Consider the following 26,990-nt stretch of genomic DNA (forward strand, 5'->3'; position numbering starts at 1 on the left):
CTTATATTTGGGTTCTGATGGGGTACGACAGTCGAACTAAGCTCATGAGAAATTTCTAAATTATAATCTTCAAAAATCAATGTGTACATATCATTAATTTATAAGCCAAACAATGAATGTAGGAACTGCTGATTGACACTTAAGCATAAAATGGTCTTCAACATGGTCTTTATTTAGCTAATGTTCATGCAGGTCCTTCCAACCCAACTTTGCTGTATAGTGACTTGTATCCTCTGCATCGTCAGGAAGGGCTCATAAGCAAGCATGTCGCCGTAAAGTCTACAACAGTTGTATTCGGCGCATGTGACAAATACAATTTTATTTGGTGTTCAATAATTAAAGATAAAATGATACCTTTGCAGTGAGTGGTTTATGGCAATGGTTTATCACGCAATCCACGTGATACCGAGAAAGATTAATTGGAAAGTAAACAAAACATTTAAAAGTAACCTGGCTAATTTGAATCTCACTTTTACGTCAGATCCTACTTGTTTGTTGTTCGAAACTGGGAATATTGCCTGGAGCAAAGATGGAAGATAAATAAAGGTAGTTCACTCTGGCCATTTACCATTGAAAAAGAATGTCAGTTCCTGTCTACTTAAGGGGGTGGTTCTCCCATAGACACCAATGCGATAGCAGCTGGGTCTGGCCTACTTGGTTCATTGACTTCCATTGAAACATAAAACATGAGGGAGTGGGATGTCTCGCTGACTTTTCCATCTCTGGCCTGTACAACCAACAACACCTGAGGCGGCGCACTGTGAAGAATGAGCTGTACTATTCACTCAGAAATATAACGTGTAGGATTATATTAATCGTTTCTAGCTTTATTATCGGAGCTTCTCGAGGCTATAGGCTACTTTATTCATAGCACGATTTCACGACTGTCTTTGTTTTATTACTTCCGGGAAAAAGCCCTTCACACAGGTAAGACGAGGAGTTTCGGTCTCGGCCATCTCTATGGTCTCGGCTCCCGCAAATTCTATTCTCTCATCAAACATGCTTGTTTTACATTTTTCAAATGTATTCTCACACATTTCATACAGTCCACCTATAGCATAATTGTATAAAAATATAGCCTAGCCTAACACATTCCAACTAATTAAAGGTAGCACATATCACCGGTTGTGTTGTTGGAGGTGAGAGAACGTAATGTGGCCAGTAAGTTTCTGTTTTTAGAGTGCGTAATGTTTCGCATTATTTTCCAGTGACTTGAGTAGACAAAATAATAGCCTATGCCATAAAATGTATAGGAGGGTTAACACGTAATAGATTTGCCATACGTGTGCAATGTATAAATGAAGGAAGGGGAATGTTCGCTCGGTTGTTAACCTCGTCATCAGCTGTTGGTGTCAGTGGGGACAGTGAATTATTTATGGTTTCTGACCAAGGAATTGACCAGCCCCAATGATGGCCTCTTTTCTACATTAACACCATGGTACTAAAGCCTGTGTGTCAGCATTAAAAGTGGGCACTATCTGGTGAATGATGTAACATTATAGAATATAACTAGTTAAATAAATGTTAAATAAAAAGAAACAAAAAAAGGTTTTATTCTATAGTACCAAGGCCGTGTTATTTACAGTGAATATTGAAATAATACAGAATATTGAAATGGTACATAATTTGACTTGAAGCATTTAAATAGAGGTAAAAGAAGATTTGCTCATACAACCAGGATGTGCATGGCAATTTCAGACAGTCCTATTTGATTTTGAGGTGGTAGGGGCTACTGGTTAATGACGTTATTTTCGTTAATGCTGAGCTCCTCTCCATGGGAAACTGGTGTAATTTTTCCAAGAGCCTAAATCAAGAGGTTGTTTGTATCGATTGAACCATCAACTTCACATGATTATTAGGGCTCACAAGTGGTGCAGCGGTCTAAGGCACTGCATCTCAGTGCTAGAGACTTCACTACAGACACCCTGGTTCGAATCCAGGCTGTATCACAACCGGTCATGATTGGGAGTCCCGTCAGGGTGGTGCACATTTGGCCCAGCGTCATCCGGGTTAGGGTTTGGCCGGGGTAGGCCATCATTGTAAATACGAATTTGTTCTTAACTGGCTTCCCTAGAAAAAAAAAGAAGATAGGCGATTCCACAGTAATGACTGTTTAAAATGTATGCCAAGCAAAAACCAAGTTTAACAAACCACATAACTGTGCACAAGGACTACATTTAACAATTTCGCCAGATTTTTTTTTACAAAAGCTAATTTAGTGGAAGAACTGTGCATATGTAAACTTTGTTTTTATGCGAACTCGTTTTTCAAAAACTCTTGTTAAATATCTGTAGTTTGTGACTACTATGATTTCCTATTGTAGCTAATTCAGTTGCAGTAATTGTGTTACAAATGTTTTGATAATTCCGTTAACAATTTGGTAATGGAATTACGACTTTTAATCACGTCATATTTCATAAACAAAATTGATATCATAAAAATAAATCACTATAACTAATTGGTAGGTCTACCATTACTTGTTACTTCTGTGAACTTTCATTATCCTCCCTCCTCATGAGGGAGAGAAATTATAAAATATCTTCAAGATGTGTGTGTTTTTGGTAATGGAATTACAAGGCACAAGGCAATATTGCTTAAACTTACAGAAGGCTAACAATTTCTCCAAAACGAAATCTAAGTGTTGATATTAGTTGGCAGGGGTCTTTATGTCTACATTATTGTGTTTTCATGTATTTCTGATACCGTTTAAGACTTTTTCTGGTAGATGTTTTCTAAAACCTCCTTTCCATCTCCTTTCCATCCAAAAATCAAAGCCTTTACTTATGCCTAGTTTTTAAGATGGACATTTTTGAAAAATGTATGTATGCCTTCATTTCCCCATAATATAGCTTTCACTTGGGAGAGGTACTTTCCTTTGAACCTCGGATAGAACCACATTGATTAATTAATGTTTTTATTTTTAATTCTCTCTGTATTGAATAGCAGACCTAAGTATATTTATGTGACCTATGACCTAGGAGGCCAGCTATTCTCTAGTTATGGATGGATATTCATAGATATTCATGATCAGAAGTTGATGTCTTGTTTCTGGAGCCTAGTGTGAAGTGTGCTCTTCAGACAGTGGTCTGCTACGGAACAGTGGGAGGATTAGAGCCTATGACTGTGCGCTTTAACCTGGATGGGTCTCTGTAGCAGAGACTGTGGTACCAATGGGTACCATGCTCAAGGCTCCAGGGTGGGTAGCAATCATGCAACTGTCTGGTAGAAAGGGAGTGGGTAGATTATGAAGCAATGTGAATTTTAGGGGGGAGGTTTTCTGTTTTGGCATTGCTTGTATTTTCACTTTCAGTCAATCAGAGTCAAATCCTTCATGACACACCCCTTTTATATTATTAAATACTGTCTCAGCCAAGGGAGTTGTTCTGTCTGCCTCATGGCTTTACCCCTGCATTCACTTCACGAGGGTGTGGCGGAACATGTGACATGGAGACACAATGGAAACATTTGTGAGGTGAGTTTTATTGTCAGTCAAATAGCAGTTATAACCACAGTAACTGAACAGCTGACAGTCCTGTCTGACTTAAAAGTTCACCTGGCTATGAATGACTGTAACGATGTGCGCTGAGAGTCGGGAAGCAAGTTCAGGGATTGAGTGTTTTAATAAAATAAATGGAAAATAATACAAAACAAGAAACACTAACAGCACACAGACATGAAACAGAAACAATGACGCCTGGGGAAGGAACCAAAGGGAGTGACATGTACAGTATAGGGAAGGTAATCAGGGAAGTGATGGAGACCAGATGAGTCTGACGCGCAGGTGCGTGTAATGATGGTGACAGGTATGCGCCATAACGAGCAGCCTGGTGACCTAGAGGCCGGAGAGGGAGCACATGTGACAACCGCAAGTTGCATTGGAAAAAGGACACTTTAATGGTGAGCCAAGACATTTTTCCTAGAAAGCTTTGAATGTCACATGATTATTCATTGTTGTTTTTGGCATTTTCCCCCATCAAGGTGACTTTGTCAGCTTCAGAACATACCTTTCAACAGGATTCAACTTCACGTGAAAAGTTCAGTACTTAACAATGCAACATCACGTTGCCAATGTGAGAATGTATACCACTGCTGTCAAAGCATGTTTAGCCTGAGATAACGATTGACTAAGAATTATGAAAACATCAATACCACTGATGATTTTCCTCCTAGCAATTGCCTCCTAGCATTAGAAACCATTGATTAAAATATATGATATTGAACATTGAAGCTCCATGGGACTTCAGATCGGTTATACACGACAACATGCGCTTTTAGGAGATGAGTAGTTGAACAGACTTAATAAAGGTATAATATGAAAAAAGAATCAAAGAAAGGTTTATGTACAACCAGGGGATGTGTAAAGGCAGTAGTAATAACCAGGGGATGTGTACAGGGCAGTAGTAATAACCAGGGGACGTGTAAAGGCAGTAGTAATAACCAGGGGACGTGTAAAGGCAGCACTATTACCCAGGGGATGTGTAAAGGCAGTAGTAATAACCAGGGGATGTGTAAAGGCAGTAGTAATAACCAGGGGACGTGTAAAGGCAGTAGTAATAACCAGGGGACGTGGAAAGGCAGTAGTAATAACCAGGGGATGTGTAAAGGCAGTAGTAATAACCAGGGGATGTGTAAAGGCAGCACTATTACCCAGGGGATGTGTAAAGGCAGTAGTAATAACCAGGGGACGTGTAAATGCAGTAGTAATAACCAGGGGATGTGTAAAGGCAGTAGTAATAACCAGGAGACGTGTAAAAGCAGTAGTAATAACCCGGGAATGTGTAAAGGCAGTAGAAATAACCAGGGAATGTGTACAGGTAGTAGTAATAACCGGGGGATGTGTAAAGACAGTAGTATTAACATAGTGATGTGTAAAGGCAGTAGTAATAACCAGGGAATGTGTAAAGGCAGCACTATTACCCGGGTGATGTGTAAAGGCAGTAGTAATAACCAGGAGACGTGTAAAAGCAGTAGTAATAACCCGGGAATGTGTAAAGGCAGTAGTAATAACCAGGAGACGTGTAAAGGCAGCACTATTACCCAGGGGATGTGTAAAGGCAGTAGTAATAACCAGGGGATGTGTAAATGCAGTAGTAATAACCAGGGGATGTGTAAATGCAGTAGTAATAACCAGGGGATGTGTAAAGGCAGTAGTAATAACCAGGGGATGTGTAAAGGCAGTAGTAATAACCAGGGGATGTGTAAAGGCAGCAGTAATAACCAGGGGATGTGTAAAGGCAGTAGTAATAACCGGGGGATGTGTAAAGGCAGTAGTAATAACCAGGAGACGTGTAAAAGCAGTAGTAATAACCGGGGGATGTGTAAAGGCAGTATTAATAACCAGGAGACGTGTAAAAGCAGTAGTAATAACCCGGGAATGTGTAAAGGCAGTAGTAATAACCAGGAGCCGTGTAAAGGCAGCACTATTACTCAGGGGATGTGTAAAGGCAGTAGTAATAACCAGGGGATGTGTAAAGACAGTAGTAATAACCAGGGGATGTGTAAATGCAGTAGTAATAACCAGGGGATGTGTAAAGGCAGTAGTAATAACCAGGGATGTGTAAAGGCAGTAGTAATAACCAGGGGATGTGTAAAGGCAGCACTATTACCCAGGGGATGTGTAAATGCAGTAGTAATAACCAGGGGATGTGTAAAGGCAGTAGTAATAACCAGGGGAGGTGTAAAGGCAGTAGTAATAACCAGGGGATGTGTAAAGGCAGCACTATTACCCAGGGGATGTGTAAATGCAGTATTAATAACCAGGAGACGTGTAAAAGCAGTAGTAATAACCGGGGGATGTGTAAAGGCAGTAGTAATAACCAGGAGACGTGTAAAAGCAGTAGTAATAACCGGAGGATGTGTAAAGGCAGTAGTAATAACCAGGAGACGTGTAAAAGCAGTAGTAATAACCCGGGAATGTGTAAAGGCAGTAGTAATAACCAGGGGACGTGTAAATGCAGTAGTAATAACCAGGGGATGTGTAAAGGCAGTAGTAATAACCAGGAGACGTGTAAAAGCAGTAGTAATAACCCGGGAATGTGTAAAGGCAGTAGAAATAACCAGGGAATGTGTACAGGTAGTAGTAATAACCAGGGGATGTGTAAAGACAGTAGTATTAACATAGTGATGTGTAAAGGCAGTAGTAATAACCAGGGAATGTGTAAAGGCAGCACTATTACCCAGGGGATGTGTAAAGGCAGTAGTAATAACCAGGAGACGTGTAAAAGCAGTAGTAATAACCCGGGAATGTGTAAAGGCAGTAGTAATAACCAGGAGACGTGTAAAGGCAGCACTATTACCCAGGGGATGTGTAAATGCAGTAGTAATAACCAGGGGATGTGTAAATGCAGTAGTAATAACCAGGGGATGTGTAAAGGCAGTAGTAATAACCAGGGGATGTGTAAAGGCAGTAGTAATAACCAGGGGATGTGTAAAGGCAGTAGTAATAACCGGGGGATGTGTAAAGGCAGTAGTAATAACCAGGAGATGTGTAAAAGCAGTAGTAATAACCGGGGGATGTGTAAAGGCAGTATTAATAACCAGGAGACGTGTAAAAGCAGTAGTAATAACCCGGGAATGTGTAAAGGCAGTAGTAATAACCAGGAGACGTGTAAAGGCAGCACTATTACCCAGGGGATGTGTAAAGGCAGTAGTAATAACCAGGGGATGTGTAAAGGCAGTAGTAATAACCAGGGGATGTGTAAATGCAGTAGTAATAACCAGGGGATGTGTAAAGGCAGTAGTAATAACCAGGGGATGTGTAAAGGCAGTAGTAATAACCAGGGGATGTGTAAAGACGGTAGTAATAACCAGGGGATGTGTAAATGCAGTAGTAATAACCAGGGGATGTGTAAAGGCAGTAGTAATAACCAGGGGAGGTGTAAAGGCAGCACTAATAACCAGGGGATGTGTAAAGGCAGCACTATTACCCAGGGGATGTGTAAATGCAGTAGTAATAACCAGGAGACGTGTAAAAGCAGTAGTAATAACCGGGGGATGTGTAAAGGCAGTAGTAATAACCAGGAGACGTGTAAAAGCAGTAGTAATAACCGGGGGATGTGTAAAGGCAGTAGTAATAACCAGGAGATGTGTAAAAGCAGTAGTAATAACCCGGGAATGTGTAAAGGCAGTAGTAATAACCAGGAGACGTGTAAAAGCAGTAGTAATAACCCGGGAATGTGTACAGGTAGTAGTAATAACTGGGGGATGTGTAAAGACAGTAGTATTAACCAGGTGATGTGTAAAGGCAGTAGTAATAACCAAGGGACTTTTAAAGGCAGTGGTAATAACCAGGGGATGTGTAGTGGCAGTAGTTATAACCAGGGGATTCTGTATGGTAGCTAGGCTTGTGGCGATATACCGTATATACCGGGGTATATAGACATACCGGCGGTATGATTTTCAATACCGTAAAAACAAAATGGGTGCCACGCCACTGCTTATAAATACAAGTAAATTATCTAAGATGTGTCAAATAAATTATATCCAGCTCAGGGCTCCAGCTATGCATTTGGTTTGCTATTTGCTTGCTAGGTGGCAAGATCAAGCTTCTTGGTTACAGCAGAGACATTCAATCCCTTCCTGGATCAAGATCCATGTTGCTTAAATTATTTTGTGCGTCAAAAAATACAAGTAATAATGGCGTTTCTTGTGTGCACATCCGGTAATACCGTATACCCTGGTATGGTACAAAAACTGTATGACGGTATGAAAATCTGTATACCGCCCCAACCCTAATGGTAGCTAGTCTCACCCTTGCCATGAGCAGTGTGCATCCTTGAGGAACAGCCACAACATCGTAAACCACTGCAGTAGTGTGTGTCTAGGGGGGAGTGGACGTTGACACATGGCTTCCCAGCTGTCCCTACTTGGTATATGAGAGGGCCTGCACCATCCAGAAAGAGCTGGAGTGGAGGGGCTAAGGGGCTGAGCAGGCCATCCATCACATCCTGCCTGCCTGGCTCCTCAGTGGCCCACTGCCTTTAATAACAGCAAGTGCTGCCTCCTCAATGACACTCAATGGATCCTTACATTCCTTAAGACACATTCTCTGTCCAGCTTTCTCCTATTAAACATTTATAGACAATGTGCTTTTATGCTATGGCAAATATGCATATCAAAGATTATGAGGAATTTTATTTAGGCTAATCTCTGTCTTGGTCAGGCAAGTCTAAACATGCATGTGCTGAAAAGGAGGCATTCCACTCAAGTGGGTAGTGTTTGTTTTGTTATGTACAGAATTCCAATATAGGACACCCTTGACCTTCATCTGAAGTAGTCTCAGGTCAGATTGATTATTTGTAGAGCCATGGGGCCTGGTCATGTGAATTCCCAAATACTGTAAGTGGGGCAGAACCTTGGTTATGCTTCCTCCGCCCAGCCATAGGATCCATGATCCTTATCCATTACAAGATGAGGGATCACTTGAGTAACAAGAAAGAAAGGCGAGAGAGTGGGCCGTCCTGTTTGACCTCAGTGTGTGTGTGTGTGTGTGTGTGTGTGTGTGTGTGTGTGTGTGTGTGTGTGTGTGTGTGTGTGTGTGTGTGTGTGTGTGTGTGTGTGTGTGTGTGTGTGTGTGTGTGTGTGTGTGTGTGTGTGTGTGTGTGTGTTTGTACACCAGCCTCAGTGTAATTGGTCAGCCCTCGGTTTGGTCTCCGAGTGTTTTGCCTGAGCTAGTGCGACATCAGCAGTCTTAGTCCCCCTCCACTCCTCCTCTCCCCCCTCTTCAGGAATCGACGGAGGCAGGCTGAACGCCTCTCTGCCGAGCTCCCCTGTGCCTAGTCACACCACTCCCCCTCAGTTTGCCACACACGCAAACACACACACACACACAGATCCACTGACTGTGTGCCGGGATGTGGAGCTCAGGTTTCAGTCAGGCTGCAGGCAGCCAGTACAGCTGTTGGGTTTGAGGTTCTTGTTTGCATGCGGTGGCTGCCGACCGGCCGGGGTTCTTGACAACGCTCATATCAGCTTCTCAGGTAGGTGGAACAAAGCTAATGACGAACAAGATAAAGAATCCGTCTGCTCTTTCACCTTGCTGACCTCTCAACGGGGTCAGAGAGGAGTGCTGGGACCGGTGAACGCAGGGAATCTGATCTTAACCATGTGACAAAGTGGAACAAGAAATGTTGGCATGTAAACACATCTCAGTATTTGCATCAGTAATGTTGGAGAGGCAATCCTACACAGTGTACTTTGTAAACACAGGAGGCTGATGAGGGGAGGACGGCTCATAAAAACGTCCGGAACGGAGCAAATGGAATGGCGTAAACGTGAAACCATGTGTTTGATGTATTAGGTACCATTCCACCGATTCCACTCCAGACATTACCACGAGCCCGTCCTCCCCAATTAAAGTGCCACCAACCTCCTGTGTTTCTAAGATGTTGATATATGCTTGTTAGTTTGTTTTGCAGTTTGTGGGTTTTACGATTCATTTGACGAGAGTGTTGATTGAAACGTACAAATCGTCTCCTTTTCTTTGCACATGTGTAGAGTTTGTTGCCAAAAAACCTGTTGCCGAAGAATGCATTTATAATCAGCCTCTCCTAAAGAGAGGGAATTAGTGGAGAGATTAGAAGCCTCACAGAGGGATGGAGACCTCTGCTGATTGGGCATGAGGGGGTCATTAGTGATGGGGATTGCATTTCTGCCCAGTTCATTCAGAGTTCTCATTCTCTCCCAGTGCCATGCCTTTGTTCCTACCATTAGCACAGTTTTCACTTTTAGTCATTTTTTTCTCCTTTTCTCGCCTCATTTCATTTCCTTTAGTTCCTCAGGAAACCGGCTGAGAGGAAACAGCTGCGGCTGGCCACCATATTGTTGCCGCTCTGTGGATTTGTAATTTCCTGTTGTGCCGGTCGGTATGAGTAGGAAAAGTACCAACTCTAACAGCAGACCTCTTTGTGCTCCCCTCAACAGAAATCCAGGATGAAGACATGAGGAGGAGAGGACGAACAGTGGATCAGGGTTTCAACCTCAACCCTTTCAATGGATTCAGTCTGGGATGTTTGCCCCCTTATGAAATCATCTAAGCAGGCATTTCCTTTCTGGGATCAAGAGTGAGTGCAGGAACAGAGAAAGTTGGACAGTGGAACAAAAGAAGTTGAACTTGCTAGATAGCTATTCCAGCCAGTGGCCATGACGGAGCCCAATGTCCCCAACAGTAGCAGCAGCATCAGCAGCAGCATCAGCAGTGCTGGCCTGGCATGGGCAAAGATGTGTAAGGACTGTGGCCAGCAGCATGAAGGGGGCCAGGAGAACCACCTGTATGAGTACCAGGATGAGGTAGATGATGAGCTGGTGTGCCACATCTGTCTGCAGCCCCTGCTGCGGCCCATGGACACGCCATGCGGACACACTTACTGCTTCCAGTGCCTCAGCAGCTTCCTGAAGGAGCAGGACTTCTGTCCCGTGGACCGCCAGCGGCTGCAGCTGCACCAGTGCCGGCCTTCCAGCCTGCTGGTCAGGAACCTGCTGGACAAGCTGACCGTGCTCTGCCCACACCACGCTGAGTGCCAGCAGCAGATGCAGCGGTGCGAGCTGCAGCCCCATCTGCACAACAGGTAAAGAGGGTTATGGCCGGGGCACAAGTAAGCGGGAGTTGGAGATGGGAAAGATATTTTGTTTAGAGTTAAGCTTAAAATGTCTGCTTTGCAGCAACAGTAAAAAAGCCAAAATAGGAACTGTCTTTTTACACTGGTTTAAATGTGTCTATTTCCCTCTGCCTGAATTTTTTTATGCCTATACCTGACATGTATTTTCCTACGCAATTAATTTAGAGTTAATGGGTACACAGGCCTGTCAAATGTTAACCTAACATGGATACACTGACCATAAGTCAGTCACGTTTAGACTTCAATGAAATAGCTTTAATTACATAGTACCTGGACTTGAAGGAGAGGTTCAGTCTCAAATATCATACCCTCCGGGAGGAGTGTAATTTATGGATTAGTCTTCCCTTTCATCACGTGGCCAGTGTGGTGCTTATCATCTTAGTGGTTAGCGAGCAACAATGACGCAGTCAGTAGTGGGTAAAGGTTGTTTTGTGATAGCTGGTCATGCTGCAGCCATCCGCCCAGTGCAAACAGAGAGGAGGCAAAGTTCAGACAGCAGGACCAGCAGCAGTAGCTCTCTCTCTGACTTAATCACACTCGACCTGTCCCTCCCTCAGACTCCCTGCAATGCAGTAAAATAGCCTCCTCATCTGCATAGCTCCTCTCCTCTTCCCATAGTCTCTCTCTCTTTAACTCCCTCACCAGTCACTAAATCTATTTATTTCCACACCTCTAGCTTGAGCCCCATTTGGCATTTTAGAATGATCCTCCTCACTGAAACAAATGAATAAACATCAAATCGTACTCTCTTTTTTTCTGGTGAATACTTTAGGTTACCTTCACTGACTGTTTTGGACAAATGTCATGAGGGTTAAATAAAAGGACTATTGAAGGTTGACCTCTCTTTTTCTCTACCTCGTCTTCTTTCCCTTTCTCCCACTCCTCCCTCTCTCAGATGTCCTGTTTTCAGAAGGCTGAAGGAGGAGGCGGAGAGGAGGAAGAGACCCCACCGGAAAGCTCTTAAGGGGAACAGGGGCGAGGGGGAGTTGGATGCTGATGCCATACACACCCCTACGATGACCCGCACCCCCACCCGGGGTGTCCTGCCAGAGCCTGGCCTCATCAACCCCGCCTTCGAAGAGAGCGAGGAGGGTAAGATGTCACACGTCACTCACTCCCTACTCTGCCCACACCGCAAACAGTTAGACGTCACACTGACGTCACTATGTCTGAAGTCTGATTTTATGTGTATGATAATGATAGTCTGTCAGTCTAAGTAAATAGCAGTGAGCTCCCATTGAAAACATTTTAACTTCTTAAGAATGGAAAAATCTATATCAGTTTAGGGCTGTGGCGGTCACGAAATGTTGTCAGCCGGTGATTGTTAAGCAAATAACTGCCGGTCTCACGGTAATTGACCGTTAATTAACATAAACACATTTAGCATTTCCTGGCTTCCACACACAGCCTACAAGCCACTGATACAGACCTTAGATTTATTAGACTTTTTAAAATGTAGATGTTCCTATGTAATATAGCCTACACCTTCACAATAAATCCATTATTTATTTTAGACAGGTCTAAAGAATCATGATATGAAGAAAATGTAGTCTATTTCAGACGAACAGAATAGCATACTCTGAGTTGTCGTTATGTTAGGTCCTGATATGGCTATGCCATATGGCTGTAGGCTACACTAGTTCATTTAGCAGACAAGATTTGCTTAGAATTCCATGGCATTATTTTATATAATTTTATAGTATGAAGAATAGAATTGAACAAAGCTGAATAAAATAGAAAGGATATGCCCCCTAAAAAAATCCATTCCTTTTGCGGCCAGTGGCCGTTGTGCCCTTGGGCTAAATATAATAATTATAATTCCCTTATCCCTGAGTGCTGCATGCTCCGAAGCACCTCTCACTCACATGGCTCTCCATCAACTGATCGGGTATTTCTCACAGGCTACAAGTGAAGACAGACACATCGGGGACGCAACTGTGTGCGTCCTTATCCAATTCCGAGGTGCATATTGAAGATATTCGAAGAACTGTCCACATTTACTTTTCGTCAGCCAAGAAGATGAGTAGACCTAACGAACATCAAAAGCACTAGCCTATGTCAATCTACTATCCTCCATAGTACAAAAGTTGACCAATTCTGTGCGAGAAATAAATATTCCAAACATAGTCTGGGACAGTTGTGGAATGCGCTAGATCCCAAATTAATACAACCACTAGCATAAAAACACAACTTTTTTACACAACGTTGATAAACTATTAAGCTATTTCCTCACATTATGAGCGTAGCAATGCGCACACGACTATGATTCAAAACAGTTGCAAAAAAAAGGTATTGTTTCTTGCCTTACGCTGGGCATCATTCACAAGTGATAGGCTAATATTGTCACCCATCAGACTATTATTGATTTAATCTCGTCTTTACATACAGTATATTATTTAGTATATGTGTGAAATTTGTTTTGATTTAGAATGGACCATTATCATGCACCTGTCTCAGAACAGGGGCAGGGTAAAAATACATGTCATCTATGCACTTGAATAGCGAATGGAGGACACTTTTCCCGTGGGTCATTTTCATACCAGCCAGGTAGGCTATACTCCTGTTGTAAAGAAAAGCGATTTGCTTCATATTAGTAAAGTTGAGAAATAAATATAGTAGTCCTAGCCAATAGAAAGCTGATGGGATCCTCCTCTTTGTAATAGAGGCCATCACTCAGTTTTTTTTCGCGCAATTGCATAGCCTATAGAAATGTAGCGCAACATGAGCTCATGGGCTCTCATGAAGTGTTTGATTTGATTTTCGATTACATTTGCGTTGATGTCAAAGTGATTAGAGGGAAAATAGAATGCTGAGTACCAGGCAGTTAGCAAGTTTGGGAGGCTACTAATGACCATCAACAGCATCAGAGCTTGGAGAAGCCTAATTACAGTGACTAAACGGTCACTTGGAATTTGAATGCCTTTGTGACTCGTGACCGCCGGTGTGGCGGTAATACAGTCATCGTACCAGCCCTAACAGTGTTAATTGGGTCAACGAAGATGTAAGGAGTTTATGAACGACCCAAGGGAACGGAAATGAGCGGAAACAGTCTGTCAGCTGTGTTGACTTTAGGGAAAACCCCAAACCCTTTTAATGTGGCCATCCCTGGCAAGAGAGCTGTCTAAGCTGGAGAAGAGGAGTATTCCTGACATCGTTAATTTAGCTGGGGGCTTTGGATTTCAGACACTCGGGCCAAATCATCGTCTGAACATTCAGAACGTGTATCAACCAGTCCTCCTACAGCTCCTCCCACCAGCCTCCCCTGGTATCAAATCTAAACTCTGTCTGGTCTAGCCTTAGAACCCCTTGAGGCATTTTGTAATCCAGTACCGTGGAACGAAGTTCATCAAAACAAAGTTACCTGGCAACTGGCGATTGATATCACAGAAATGATTACCTCATCGTGAGTGTTTCTTGGGGAATAGGTTGCTACCCGCCCTACTTGATTCAAAACCAGGGCTGTGTGTTGGAATCGGACACACAATAAAACCATGGACCATTGATGAAATGTGTTTGAGCATATATGAATCTGTGTGTGTGTGTCAGGTTGTATGTCTCAGGTTGTTTGTCTCTATATATGTAAACATGTGTACCTCCATTGCCCATGTCCGTCCCCTCGTCTCTCCACAGAGACCCCCCTGCGGTCCAGCCTGGTGGCCGAGACCAACGTGGTGGAGATGTTTCGGGAGCAGCAGGAAGAGGAGTTGGGTCTGCGTATCGTGGGAGGAAAGGACACGCCCCTGGGGAACATAGTAATCCAGGAGATCATCCGTGACTCATTGGCAGGCCATGACGGCAGGCTGGCCCCAGGGGACCACATTCTGGAGGTGAGACAGTTTCTTCACTGTAAATAAGAGGGATAATAGGTCACCTGGAAGATATGTTCAGTCCTTTCCCCTCCTTCCCATCCTCGTGTAGCTTTAGTGCTGTAGCTGTATACTTTGAAATGAACGCCTTGACGATGGTAATGGCTGCACTTTGTGTAGATAGTGCTTGTTAGGAAGCTTTGACCTATCCAGTCAGGATGCCCCCCCCCCCCCCCAAAACATACAGTGCCTTCAGAAAGTATTCATACCCCTTAAATTATTATTAATTTGAGCAAATCTATTGAAAATAAAATACATAAATATCTAATTTACATAAGTATTCACACCGCTGGGTCAATACTTTGTAGAAGCACCTTTGGCAGCAATTACAGCTGTGAGTCTTTCTGGGTACACACCTGGATTGAGCAAAATTTGCCCATTATTCTTTTAAAAATTCTTCAAGCTCTGTCGCAAGAAAACTATTTTAAGGTCTTGCCGTAGATTTAAGTCCAAACTGTAACTCAGCCACTCAGGAACATTCACTGTCTTCTTGGTAAGCAACTCCAATGTAGATTTGGGCTTGTGTTTTAGGTTATTGTCCAGCTGATAGGTGAATTCATCACCCAGTGTCTAGTGGAAAGCAGACTGAACCAGGTTTTCCTCTAGGATTTTACCTGTGCTCAGCAACATTCCATTTTTTTTTTATCCTGAAAAACTTCCCAGTCCTTAACGATTACAAGCATACCCATAACATGATGCAGCCACCACTTGAAAATATGGAGTGTTGTACTCAGTAATGTGTTGTATTGGTTTTGCCCCCATCATAACACTTTGTATTCAGGACAAAAAGTTACTTTAGTGCCTTGTTGCAAACAGGATGGATGTTTTGGAATATATTTATTCTGTACAGGCTTCCTTCTTTTCACTGTCAATTAGGTTAGTACTGTGGAGTAACTACATAAAATGCTGTTGATCCATCCTCAGTTTTCCATTAAACTCTGTAACTGTTTAAAAAGTCACCATTGGTCTGTTGGTGAAAGGATGCCTGTATCTTTGTAGTGGCTGGGTATATTGATACACCATCAGATGTGTAATTAATAACATCACCATTCTCAAAGGGATATTCATTGTCTGCTTTTTAAATGTATACCCATCTACCAATTGTTGCCCTTCTTTGTGAGGTGTTTGAAAACCTGGTCTTTGTGGTTGAATCTGTGTTTGAAATTCACTGCTCAACTGTGGGACCTTACAGATAATTGTATGTGTGGGGTACAGAGATAAGGTAGTCATTCAGAAATCCTGTTAAACACTATTATTGCACACAGAGTCCATGCAACCTACGATGTGACTTGTTAAGAATTTTTTTACTCCTGAACTTATTTAGGCTTGCCACAACAAAGGGGTTGAATACTTAATGACTCAAGACATTTCAGATTTTCATTTTTTATTAACTTGTAGAAATCTAAAAAAAAAATGTAATTCCTCTTTGACATTACGGCATAGGCCAGTGACATAAAATCTCAATTTAATCCATTTTAAGTTCAGGTTGTAACACAACAAAATGTGGAAAAAGTCAAGGGGTGTGAATACTTTTGGAAGGCACTGTAAACCCACTTTCTTGATAGGATGGGTCTTATTTGGTTCCCTACAAATGAAAGTGGACACTAGTTGGTAGAGTAATGTGGCTATTTGTATATTCTGTGACCTTTCAGAATCTTAATGGTTTATTCAAATGGATACATTGTGGAGAGTAGATCCTGAACTATTTCAAAACAGATGTAAACAGTGCATTCACCTGGTTTTTATCCAGAGCGTACAACTAGGGTACAGAGATAGTACTGTATGTCTTTGAAGGGGGTTTCACAAAGATGCAGCTTCCTTTCTTCCCACGATCTTGCTCCCTCTCTCCTCCTTGGATTTCTCCTCCCCCCGGCTGTCCTGGAATGTGGCGGTGCTACTGTAAACTGAGCTGACACCAGTTCACTCTACTCTGGCAGGGGTGCAGGACAATGCCTGAGCCCATCTCTTCCTCTGAGCTGACCAATCAAAAAGGTGGAATTTGGAATGAAAACACCTCTCATCTAACCTCACTGGCTGCCTTGGGAGCAGTAATATAACCCCCCACTTTTTGGGTCTTTTGTGGACGGCTGGCTAGTGGCTATAAAGAGATACTGTATGCGTGAAGGAGCGGAGATTGCGTTCCTAATTTGTTGCAATTGAATCTCTCGCTTCCCCTTGAGTCGATCCATTGATTTTAAGAAGGGCTTCTCTTGGATGATGTTTGTAAAGCTGGAATTGCTCTAAATTGGGACCAACTATTTTGTACACCTATTCTACAGGAGGTCGGTACAATACAAGGATACCTTTTACCTTCAGTGCTCGGTTGTCTCCACAGGTCTGTCCCCAAACAATTTGATTTGCTGGTTTTAAGCATTAAACTTTCAAATAGCTCTTTGTTGACTGTTGCTGGGTGCTATTGTCCTCCATCAGCACCGGCCTGTACCCTTCCTGCTCTAAGCTCTCTCCTGGCCCCTTACACTAAGTCTGAATTTGTCCTGCTTGGTGACCTAAACTGGGACATGCTTAAACCACCTGACCAAGTCCTAAAGAAATGGGACTCCATAAATCTTTCTCAGATTATTACCAATCCCACAAGGTACGACTCCAAACACCCAGAAAAGGCTTCTCTCCTCAATGTTATCCTCACAAATAATCCTGATAGGTCATTACAGAAAACACCAGACTGATACCTTAGTGATCACTATTATACAGCCTGTGTTCGTAATGGCTGCTCAGTGAAACAACCTGTCCTGATTTGTCATAGACGCTTGCTAAAAAACTTTAATAAGCAAGCCTTCCATCATGATCTGGCCTCTGTAAAATGGTATAGAATCAGCTTGATCCCCTCTGTCGAAGACGCTTGGACCTTCTTTTTTGATATTTTCAGTGGTATTGTTAACAAACACGCCCCCATAAAGAAAATTACAATTAAAAACAGGTTCAGCCCCTGGTTCGACCGTGATCTTGCAGAGTTACTCCACCTCAAGAATTGCATTTGGAGAAAGGCTCGGCACACGCATACTCAGGCTGACTGGCTCTCGTTCAGGCAAATGAGAAATAAGTGCACTCAGGCTGTCCAGAGGGCCAAAGTTAGTTACTTTAAGGAGCAGTTCTCTCTCTGTGGGTCTAACCCCAAGAAGTTCTGGAAAATGGTTAAAGACTTGGAGAATAAACCCTCCTCCTCACAGCTGCCCATGTCCCTTAATGTTGATGATGTGGTTGTTATTGACAAGAAGCACCATAACATCCATAACCGGAGCTCTTTAATCACAACTTCATTAAGTCAGGATCCCTATTTGACTCAGCTATGCCTCCTTGACCGTCCAACATTTCCTCATCTCCCACCCTTTCTAATGCGACTATCCCTGATGCTTCTCCCACTTTTTCCCCTGCCCCGCTACAAAGTTTCTCCCTGCAGGCAGTCACTGAGTCCAAGGTGCTAAAGGAGCTCCTTAAACTTCACCCCATAAAACCATATGGGTCAGATTGTTTAGACCCTTTCTTCTTTAAGGTTGCTGCCCCATCATCGCAAAGCCTATCTCCGACCTTTTTAACCTGTCTCTCCTTTCTGGGGAGGTTCCCATTGCTTGGAAGGCAGCCACGGTTCATCCTTTATTTAAAAGGGGGAGATCAAGCTGATCCTAACTGTTATAGGCCTATTTCTATTTTGCCCTGTTTATCAAGTGTGTTGGAAAAACTTGTCAATAATCAACTGACTGGCTTTCTTGATGTCTATAGTATTCTCTCTGGTATGCAATCTGGTTTCCGCTCAGGTTATGGATGTGTCACTGCAACCTTAAAGGTCGTCAATGATGTCACCATTGCCCTTGATTCTAAACAATATTGTGCTGCTATTTTTATTGACTTGGCCAAAGCTTTTGATACGGTAGACCATTCCATTCTTGTGGGCCGGCGAAGGAGTATTGGTGTCTCTGAGGGGTCTTTGGCATGGTTAGCTAACTACCTCTCTCAAAGAGTGCAGTGTATAAAGTCAGAAAATCTGCTCTCTCAGCCACTGCCTGTCACCAAGGGAGTACCCCAAGGCTCGATCCTAGGCCCCAAGTTCTTTTCAATTTACATCAACAACATAGCTCAGGCAGTAGGAAGCTCTCTCATCCATTTATATGCAGATGATACAGTCTTATACTCAGCTGGCCCCTCCCCGGATTTTTGTATAAAATGCTCTACAACAAAGTTTTCTTAGTGTCCAACAAGCTTTCTCTATCCTTAACCTTGTTCTGAACAACTCCAAAACAAAGGTCATGTGGTTTGGTAAGAAGAATGCCCCTCTTCCCACAGGTTTTATTACTACCTCTGAGGGTTTAGAGCTTGAGGTAGTCACCTCATACAAGTACTTGGGAGTATGGCTAGACGGTGCACTGTCCTTCTCTCAGCACATATCAAAGCTGCAGGCTAAAGTTAAATCTAGACTTCGTTTCCTCTATCGTAATCGCTCCTCTTTCACCCCAGCTGCCAAACTAACCCTGATTCAGATGACCATCCTACCCATGCTAGATTACAGAGACATAATTTATAGATCGGCAGGTAAGGGTGCTCTCGAGGGGCCATCAGATTTGCCACCAATGCTCCTTATAGGACACATCACTGCACTCTATTCTCCGTTGTAAACTGGTCATCTCTGTATACCCGTCGCAAGACCCACTGGTTGATGCTTATTTATAAAACACTCTTAGGCCTCACTCCCCCCTATCTGAGATATCTACTGCAGCCCTCATACCCCACATACAACACCCGTTCTGCCAGTCACATTCTATTAAAGGTCCCCAAAGCACACACATCCCTGGGTCGCTCCTCTTTTCAGTTCGCTGTAGCTAGCGACTGGAACGAGCTGCAACAAACACTCAAACTGGACAGTTTTACCGCAATCTCTTCATTCAAAGACTCAATCATGGACACTCTTACTAACAGTTGTGGCTGATTTGCATGATGTATTGTTGTCTCTACCTCCTTACCCTTTGTGCTGTTGTCTGTGCCCAATAATGTTTGTACCATGTTTTGTGCCTCTACCATGTTGTTGTTATGTTGTGTTGCTGCCTTGCTATGTTGTTGTCTTAGGTCTCTGTTTATGTAGTGTTGTGTTGTCTCTCTTGTTATGATGTGTGTTTTGTCCTATATTTATATTGTATTTATTTTTTATTATTAATCCAAGGCCCCCGTCCCCGCAGGAGGCCTTTTTCCTTTTGGTATGCCGTCATTGTAAATAAGAATTTGTTCTTAACTGATTTGCCTAGTTCAATAAAGGTTTAAATTATTTATTTTTTAAATCAATGGAGGTACCTGCGGTTTTTGTATAGCACATGTCAAAGATAAATGTTTCCCCTATATGCATTTAGCAGCGGCGCACTGCCACTGCTAAATCGTGGCAGCCACTGCAAAAAATAATTAATAATTAAAATAATTTTATTTTTTTATAATAATAAAAATGTCATGGCAAGGCGCCCCCATTGATTTTGCCTTGTCACTTTATCCCTACCTAAATGTACATATCCACCTCAATTACCTCGTACCCCTGCACATCGACTCGGTACTCCCTGTATATAGCCAAGTTATCGTTACTCATTGTGTATTTATTCCTTGTGTTATTATTATACATTTTCTCTCTGCATTGTTGGGAAGGGCCCGTAAGTAAGCATTTCACTGCTCGTCTACACCTGTTGTTTACGAAGCATGTGACAAATAACATTTGATTGGATTTGAATTATATCTTGAAGAGGAAAAAAGTGGGACCAGTCAATTCCCACAGCTGTTGATACTCTGTGTATATTTAGTCCAGCTGCAGTGTTACTGACCATGTGGTGTTTCTAGGTGAATGGCGTCAGCCTAGCCTCTATCCCACACGGCCGGGCCATCTCCGTGCTGCGACGGCCATGTCCTTTGCTCAGACTCATCGTCATGCAGGAGAAGGGCTTCAACCCCCGTCACCCACAACGTCCTGGCCTCGAGCACCACCCGCCCCCCTCCCCCAACATGGCCACTGCCTCCCCTTCCTCTCACAGTCCACACGGCACTGCCCACAGCCAGGGCACGGTGATCCAGGTGACGCTGGTAAAGAGGGACCGCTCGGATCCGCTGGGGATCAAACTGATCCGCAAGTCGGACGAGACTGGGATCTTCATTCTGGACCTGCTGGCGGGGGGGCTGGCAGCCAAGGACGGGAAACTATGTAACAATGACAAGGTGCTGGCCATCAACGGGCAAGATCTGAGACATGGCACCCCAGAGAGCGCAGCACAGATCATACAGGTATGTCTTATGTAGACAAGTTACAGCACGGCTATTTCACGGAGACCAAAGAATGGAAATAGGATTCATTATAATCCCTTAAAGAAACATTGACTTTTATGTTAGCAGACGTTCCCAGGATAGATTTGCTGAATGTGTATTGAATGTGAGGCCTGAACGACGTGTGTGTATAATGTGTGTGTCTGCAGGCCAGTGAGGTGCGGGTGAACTTTGTGGTGATGAGGCAGCCGGAGCCCCAGGAGGAGGGGGGCAGCGGTGGAGAGGGGCAGGGCCGAGTGGCCAGGAGGGCTCCAGAACCCCAGTACTTCAGACGGCCCTCCACCTACATGAAGGTAAACAATCTCCTCCCCCGACGTTTAGAACTTACAAATCACTGTACCACAAACTGCTGTATATCTCAGTTAGTATTGTGTATGCTAGTGTAAGTTAGTGTGGACACAAATGATTATAAGAGCCTGTCATGTTTACATAGTGTAAAGGTAATCATGGCACCACAGTCACACCCCAGCCCTCTGTTACCAGTCCAGACTACCTAGCACTTCCACAGAAGCCCTCCTCACTCAGACAGAGGTGAAAGGGGCCTTGGGAGCAGACGCCTGTGTCCCTGTTCTAGAGATGAAAGCCCTTCTCTGGGGCCTGCTCACTCCAGATCAAAAGGCCCAGGGTGCTGCCTCACTCTGCCGCTGCGGGGCCACCACTACGTTTTGTTTGTTGCTTTGGGTGGCAGAGGATCAAAGCTGTTGGCAGTTAGCTTTCGCCTGCAGAGCCCAGGCTTTGAGTGTTACTTGGGGGGGGGGCGGTTCCCTGCTGGGGGAGGAAGAGGGAGGGCGCTCCTCCCCATCCCCTCTGAAGATTTACAGTCTCCAGATAGCGAGAGAGAAACAAGGAAGCCGGCAGGAGCCGTGGATTTCGACACGTGCACTCCGCTACGAGAGTCAAGTGTCGACCTCTGGGTTCGAGTTCGCAGCTGCATCCGAGATGCTGCCTCACATAGGTTTGGACAAGCGGTTTCACAAGGAATCAATTAAGTCAAAAGATCCTTATCACTTCTAGGTAATATAGAGGGGAAGATAATAGCGGCACAGCCCAGAAGGGATGTAGTGTCAGGCAAATTGTGCCCGTCTTCTTTGACGCCAGTCTTCTCTGTTGGCCAGAAAGAATTCTTATGAAGTAGTTTTGATCTTAAGAACAGGAAGTCAATCTGAATGGACTACTGTATGCACCTAATGACTGTAAAGCAAATTAAGGGTTCTTCCTGGTTTTTCCCAGGATCCTCCAGGGGGCTTCTCCAGCCAGGAGAAGACAGTGAGTCTGAAGAAGGAACCGAGGCTCTCCCTAGGCATCACCATCGCTGGGGGGAGGGACTGCCGCAGCCGCTTGCCCATCTACATCACCAGTGTCCAGCCTGTCGGCTGCCTGCACCGAGACGGCACTATCAAAACAGGTACTCCTGCGATCTTTTCTTTCCTACAACCACATGACAGTTTTCATTCCATACCTTGACCCCATGTAGTATGGCTAATGTTCAGATTTAAATGCCTACGGGGATATTTATGTTAGTGATGGGGAAGACAATATGCATACCTCTTGCACATTTAACCGGAAGACCTTTTGATGTAAAACCAGCTTTGCATGCAGAGACTACGTTCTCTTGACTCGCTTCTGGTTTCGGTTGCCTAGGGGATGTCCTGATGAGCATCAATGGTGTGGATCTGACCCAGCTGACCTACAATGAGGCGGTGTCAGTGCTGAAGGCCCAGACGGCCCACTCCCAGGTAGTCCTCAGAGTCATCCAGACCATCTCAGAGGAGCCTGAGGGGGAGGGGGAGGCTGGCAAAGAGGAAATGGAGTCTGTGGAGAACCTAAGGGAGGATGATGTCAACTGGGCCCCGCTGTGGACCCACTGGCTGGGTCTGCCAAGGTAAACAACATTCTAATCATTGGTTTGGAAAATAACTCACCTCAAGTTTGCATGCCTTCAGTTCACATTCATCTGTGTCATAGTGAGTGATAATGTTCTGTACAGAATGAAAGAAATGAACCTATCAATTGTTTCAGGTAGCCATTTAAAACAATGGAGGTTTTCATTTTGTGCTTATGAAATGACACTGACACTTTAGAGATTCGAATTGGTCCACTTCCTCTCCTCCTTACAGTCACATGCACTGGTGCCGTAACATCGTGTTGCTGAAGACCAATCAGGAGAGCTGGGGCTTCAGCATTGTGGGTGGCTATGAGGAGAGCCACGGACAGCAGCCCTTCTTCATCAAGACCATCGTGCCTGGTACACCCGCCCACTTCGACGGACGCCTCAAGTGAGTTGCTTCACATGGACGATGCTAGTTTAATAATAAACCTCAGTGAGAAAATACGTGTCGTTACTATCTGTGCGGGTGAAATGGAGGAGAGGTGACGAGTTGTAAGAAGGGGGTTATGTTTCGGTAAGCCTGCAAAGTTCTTTGATAATTCAGAAAGTAAACCAAATTCCAATATCAAATTTTCCTCATTTAAAGCTGCAATATGTAATGTTTTGGGGGATCCAACCAAATCCACATAGAAATGTAGTTATAGATCTCATTTGTATTGAAAGTAAGTCTAAGCGATAGATCTGTTCTATGTACGCTATCTCTATGTTAAGTTTCATTTTTGCTAGTTTTCCTTTCGGTTTTGTACACCAGCTTCAAATAGTTGAAAATACAATATTTTTTTATTGACAAGATATTGCACAGCAGTTTAGATGGTACAATGATTATCTACACTATACATTGCTTGTTTTGTCACATAAACTGTAATTAGGCAAACTATTAAAATCGTTGCAACCAGGAAATAAATGGCAGAGCAATTCTGCATATTGCACATTTTAAAGCACACATCAATCTAAGTAACACAATAAAAAAAATCCCCTTCAAAATCCCTCTGTTTAAGCTAGAGATATGTTTTTGCATGGGCTGCGTCTCAATCCACCGTATCCTCCTGTCTGCATTGCACATCCGTGGTGGAAGGTGGCAGAGACCACAGCGGTGTTTGTCAGACCATGAGATATCCCAAAAATCAGTCTTCTCACGAAAACGTCTGTAGCGTCTGAACGGTTTGGCCTAGAGGTTAAATGATTGAAGGGAGTTGGAATTGGAATTTCAGTATACTTCCTGAATTTAAATGGAATTGACCCCAAACCTTCTTCTTTTTGTGCAGGCCTGCCTCTCCAAGGACAGGATTTAACAGAAATAAATACATGCTTTCAACATAAATTAAACTGAGTGTAGAGATGGAGCCAGCCTAGTCTCCAGGTTACATTAGATGTGTGATTCTCCTGTAGAAGTCCATTGTACTGTATTTAGACCTTACTGCACAGCTGTTAGGAGACTGATTAGAATTTGTTAACTGACTTGCCTAGTTAAATAAAATATAAAAATTAGGGTGGTGGGTAGGTCATTGTGTTACATGTATTGTACCCATCCCTGCCCCATGTTTACTGACTGTCCCTCCCTCTGGGTTGTCTCCAGGTGTGGTGATGAGATTGTAGCTGTGAACGGAGCCACCACGGTGGGCATGAACAACTCGTCCCTTATCCCCATGCTCAAACTGCAGAAGAATAAAGTTACACTGACTGTGGTGTCCTGGCCGGGGAGCCTGGTGTAGACACACACACACAAACACCCTGCCCTCCTCAGCTCATGTCTCCACTGAGTCTCTTGTCATCTCTGCACACAACACCCTGGAATCTCATTGGTGACATTCTTAGAAGGTTTGTTGTATTGTTATTTTCACCACATAATCTCTTCTGATGTGGATTGTAATATAAATGGTCAATTTGCACATTGCCCTAGCTGACTAGTGGGACTGAATTACACATGAGTTGATTCACTGCGTTGATTATTGTTGTTACTCAAAAGGGCAGTTGATGTGTGATTGTGAACAAATCGGGATAATCAGGGTGGAAGATGAATTGACAATCAATGAACTATATTTCAAGGTAAACTGGAAGGATCTTTATCGTTTGGAAGAATTGTTTTTACCCTGTGTCTTGAACGCTTTATGCATTTGTTTTCAGCAGATTTGACTTACTTGTTCAATACACATTTATGTTTGTTTTCCCACATTAGTTAATGATGATTTGAAAAAATGCTACTGGCCTATTTGTATTAGCCAAAACTGGGATATATATGTAGATCTCAGATTCCAAGTGAAAATGGCCTAATTTAGGCTAGGGAATATGTATCCCTATCATTTCACAGTTAATGAAGAAAATTGATTTAATATACCAAATTTATTAGGAAAGGGAGACTGTTGACTATGTAGAAAGATGCCAGTCACACATGTACCCATCCTCTCCAACACCTTTACCTTTTGTTTTTGTACTATTTAGATTTTAACAGATACTGTGTTGTTTTATCCATATATAAGGACATTCTAGTGGCTGCTGGTTTTTAATAATGATTTAGTTCCTAACTGTACTGTAGTCATCTCTTCAATTTATGTGCAATGCATCATACCAAATGTCTTTGATTAATGTGGGTGCCTTGTACATGTTAAAGGACAAATCAAAGTTTGAACACTTGCCTTAATTGCCACAACCAAAAACATGTTCTTTGTTCTTTAAGGTCCCACCTCTCACTTTCTTACCAATGAGAACGTGGAGGATCTGTTCATTATTATCCACCATATTGTAGTTGTAATGTTCAAAAGAGGAGGAGACCAGAGCTGCTGGCCTTAGTTGGAGCATTCATTAGATTCACTTCAACTGTTCTTTTCAGGGTGTCATAAAAACACTAGAGGTCTCTCATTGAATCCTGAGAATGTTATGGGAACCCTCTGTATAGTTTCATATTTCAGTTAAGGGAAATATAGGCATTATATATTGTGTAAATGGACCATCCCCTGTTTTGTAATGTTCTAAAACCTCAATAATATGTGTACTGTGTCTTTTTGTATTTTATACATAATATTTCCAAAGCACTTACAGCATCCCAGAAGAGCTTTACAATAACAGTATGGTTTTACAGTAGGCCTAGGTATGGGATTGAATATGTTTTCAAGTCCAGCACTTAAAAAAACAAGTATATTCCTGCATGGCTGTTCCCCCACAGGCCTGTGTTGTGTTATCCCCTCAATGGGGCTTGCTTTACTATTGGTACCCTGCTATCCTCTCAATGGGAATTGCTTTACTATTGGTACCCTGGCTCTGGCTGTACTGTGGCTGGGGGGATATCAGTCATCTGGAGTGGCATGATGCCACAGGAGCACTTTAGGAAGAATGTAAATCAAGACGATGGAGTCGCAGAGCAAGCAGCACTAGATAGAGGACATTTGCTTTAAATCAACCCTGGCTCTCCAGCAAGGATCATGGCCTCAATTTCAGCTCAGTGAAAACTATAAGGGATGAAATGGTTGGTTAGAAACGGTTATATTAGTATCGTTATTGATCAATGAAAAGATTCTACTTGTTGCCTCTTGTTTTGTATCGTTACTGCAACATGGTAATGAAAACATCAGGGGTTATGGGTGTTTACTGCAGAGGATGTTGAGAAACAGCTGTTGTGCTAGAATACTGAGACGCCGGTAGAAACAGTTCTTCCCTTAGCTATCAATCATTCAAAAAGGTTGTTCTTGAATTGCGGTGGCATTTGCGTGTTTAGCCCTTTATCGAGACTCAGTTCCATTACATTACACATAAGAGTCATTGGACGAAGTTGCGTTCTGTAGGGGGAGTTGTTAAAAAAAAGCCCTGACGCTCATTCTGAACATTAACACGATTCGCTTGCAGTACAGGTTTTGAAAGCGTAAGAACAATTTAATATCAGCGACAAAAAAATGTTTTATTGATACGCACCTTTATAGGGTTAGTGTTCACACACTGTCATATCTCCATGTTACAGTGCTTGTTTACGGAAGACGGACAGAATACAGAGGGACTAGCATGCTCGGAACACCTGTGTGTAATCGAGTCACGTTCAGATTTAGTTTTGGCTGCCAAAGCCAGTCAACCTCTGAAAATAACCTATAAGGTCCTTGAGGAGCAACGGTAGGCTCCTTAAGAGTATATCTCGGGCTATTGCGTCCTTTGTCTTTTCAACCATGAAGAACACTAAAATGACAAAAAGTTCTAGTTATTTATATAAGTTTGATTATATTGAACTGTTTTTCAATGATAAAACAATGCAAGTATTTAATATTGTATAGATCAATAAAAACATAAGGCTATTAATATATAGTTTTAATTACTAGTATATCTGTCTTTTTATGT

General features: G+C 43.1%; 1 protein-coding gene across 2 annotated transcripts; it reads left to right on the forward strand.

Annotated features, from left to right (window-relative positions):
- The first annotated feature begins 701 nt into the window (after positions 1–701).
- Positions 702–25,656, forward strand: LOC139581290 (ligand of Numb protein X 2-like). Of its 2 annotated transcripts, none has more exons than XM_071410882.1 (10): positions 702–927; positions 9,922–10,565; positions 11,512–11,708; positions 14,247–14,443; positions 20,309–20,746; positions 20,935–21,078; positions 22,016–22,190; positions 22,427–22,667; positions 22,903–23,061; positions 24,250–25,656. In XM_071410882.1, exons 2-10 carry the CDS (start codon positions 10,141–10,143, stop codon positions 24,383–24,385), a joined length of 2,112 nt encoding a protein of 703 aa, XP_071266983.1. In that variant the 5' UTR covers positions 702–927; positions 9,922–10,140; the 3' UTR covers positions 24,386–25,656. The 2 variants fall into 2 exon arrangements, with proteins under 2 accessions (XP_071266983.1, XP_071266984.1); XM_071410883.1 differs by lacking the exon at positions 702–927 and adding an exon at positions 8,816–8,978.
- Positions 25,657–26,990: the final 1,334 nt, after the last annotated feature.

The sequence above is a fragment of the Salvelinus alpinus genome, chromosome 7 (assembly GCF_045679555.1).
Source record: "Salvelinus alpinus chromosome 7, SLU_Salpinus.1, whole genome shotgun sequence".
Classification (NCBI taxonomy): domain Eukaryota; kingdom Metazoa; phylum Chordata; class Actinopteri; order Salmoniformes; family Salmonidae; genus Salvelinus; species Salvelinus alpinus.

What these genes read in the sequence shown, in the direction of transcription:
- LOC139581290 (XM_071410882.1), top strand. Translation starts at nt 10,141, where the DNA reads ATGACGGAGCCCAATGTCCCCAACAGTAGCAGCAGCATCAGCAGCAGC. An exon ending in CTTCGAAGAGAGCGAGGAGG is followed by an intron (nt 11,709 to 14,246) that starts GTAAGATGTCAC and finishes GTCTCTCCACAG; the next exon opens with AGACCCCCCTGCGGTCCAGC. An exon ending in GGCCCTCCACCTACATGAAG is followed by an intron (nt 21,079 to 22,015) that starts GTAAACAATCTC and finishes GGTTTTTCCCAG; the next exon opens with GATCCTCCAGGGGGCTTCTC.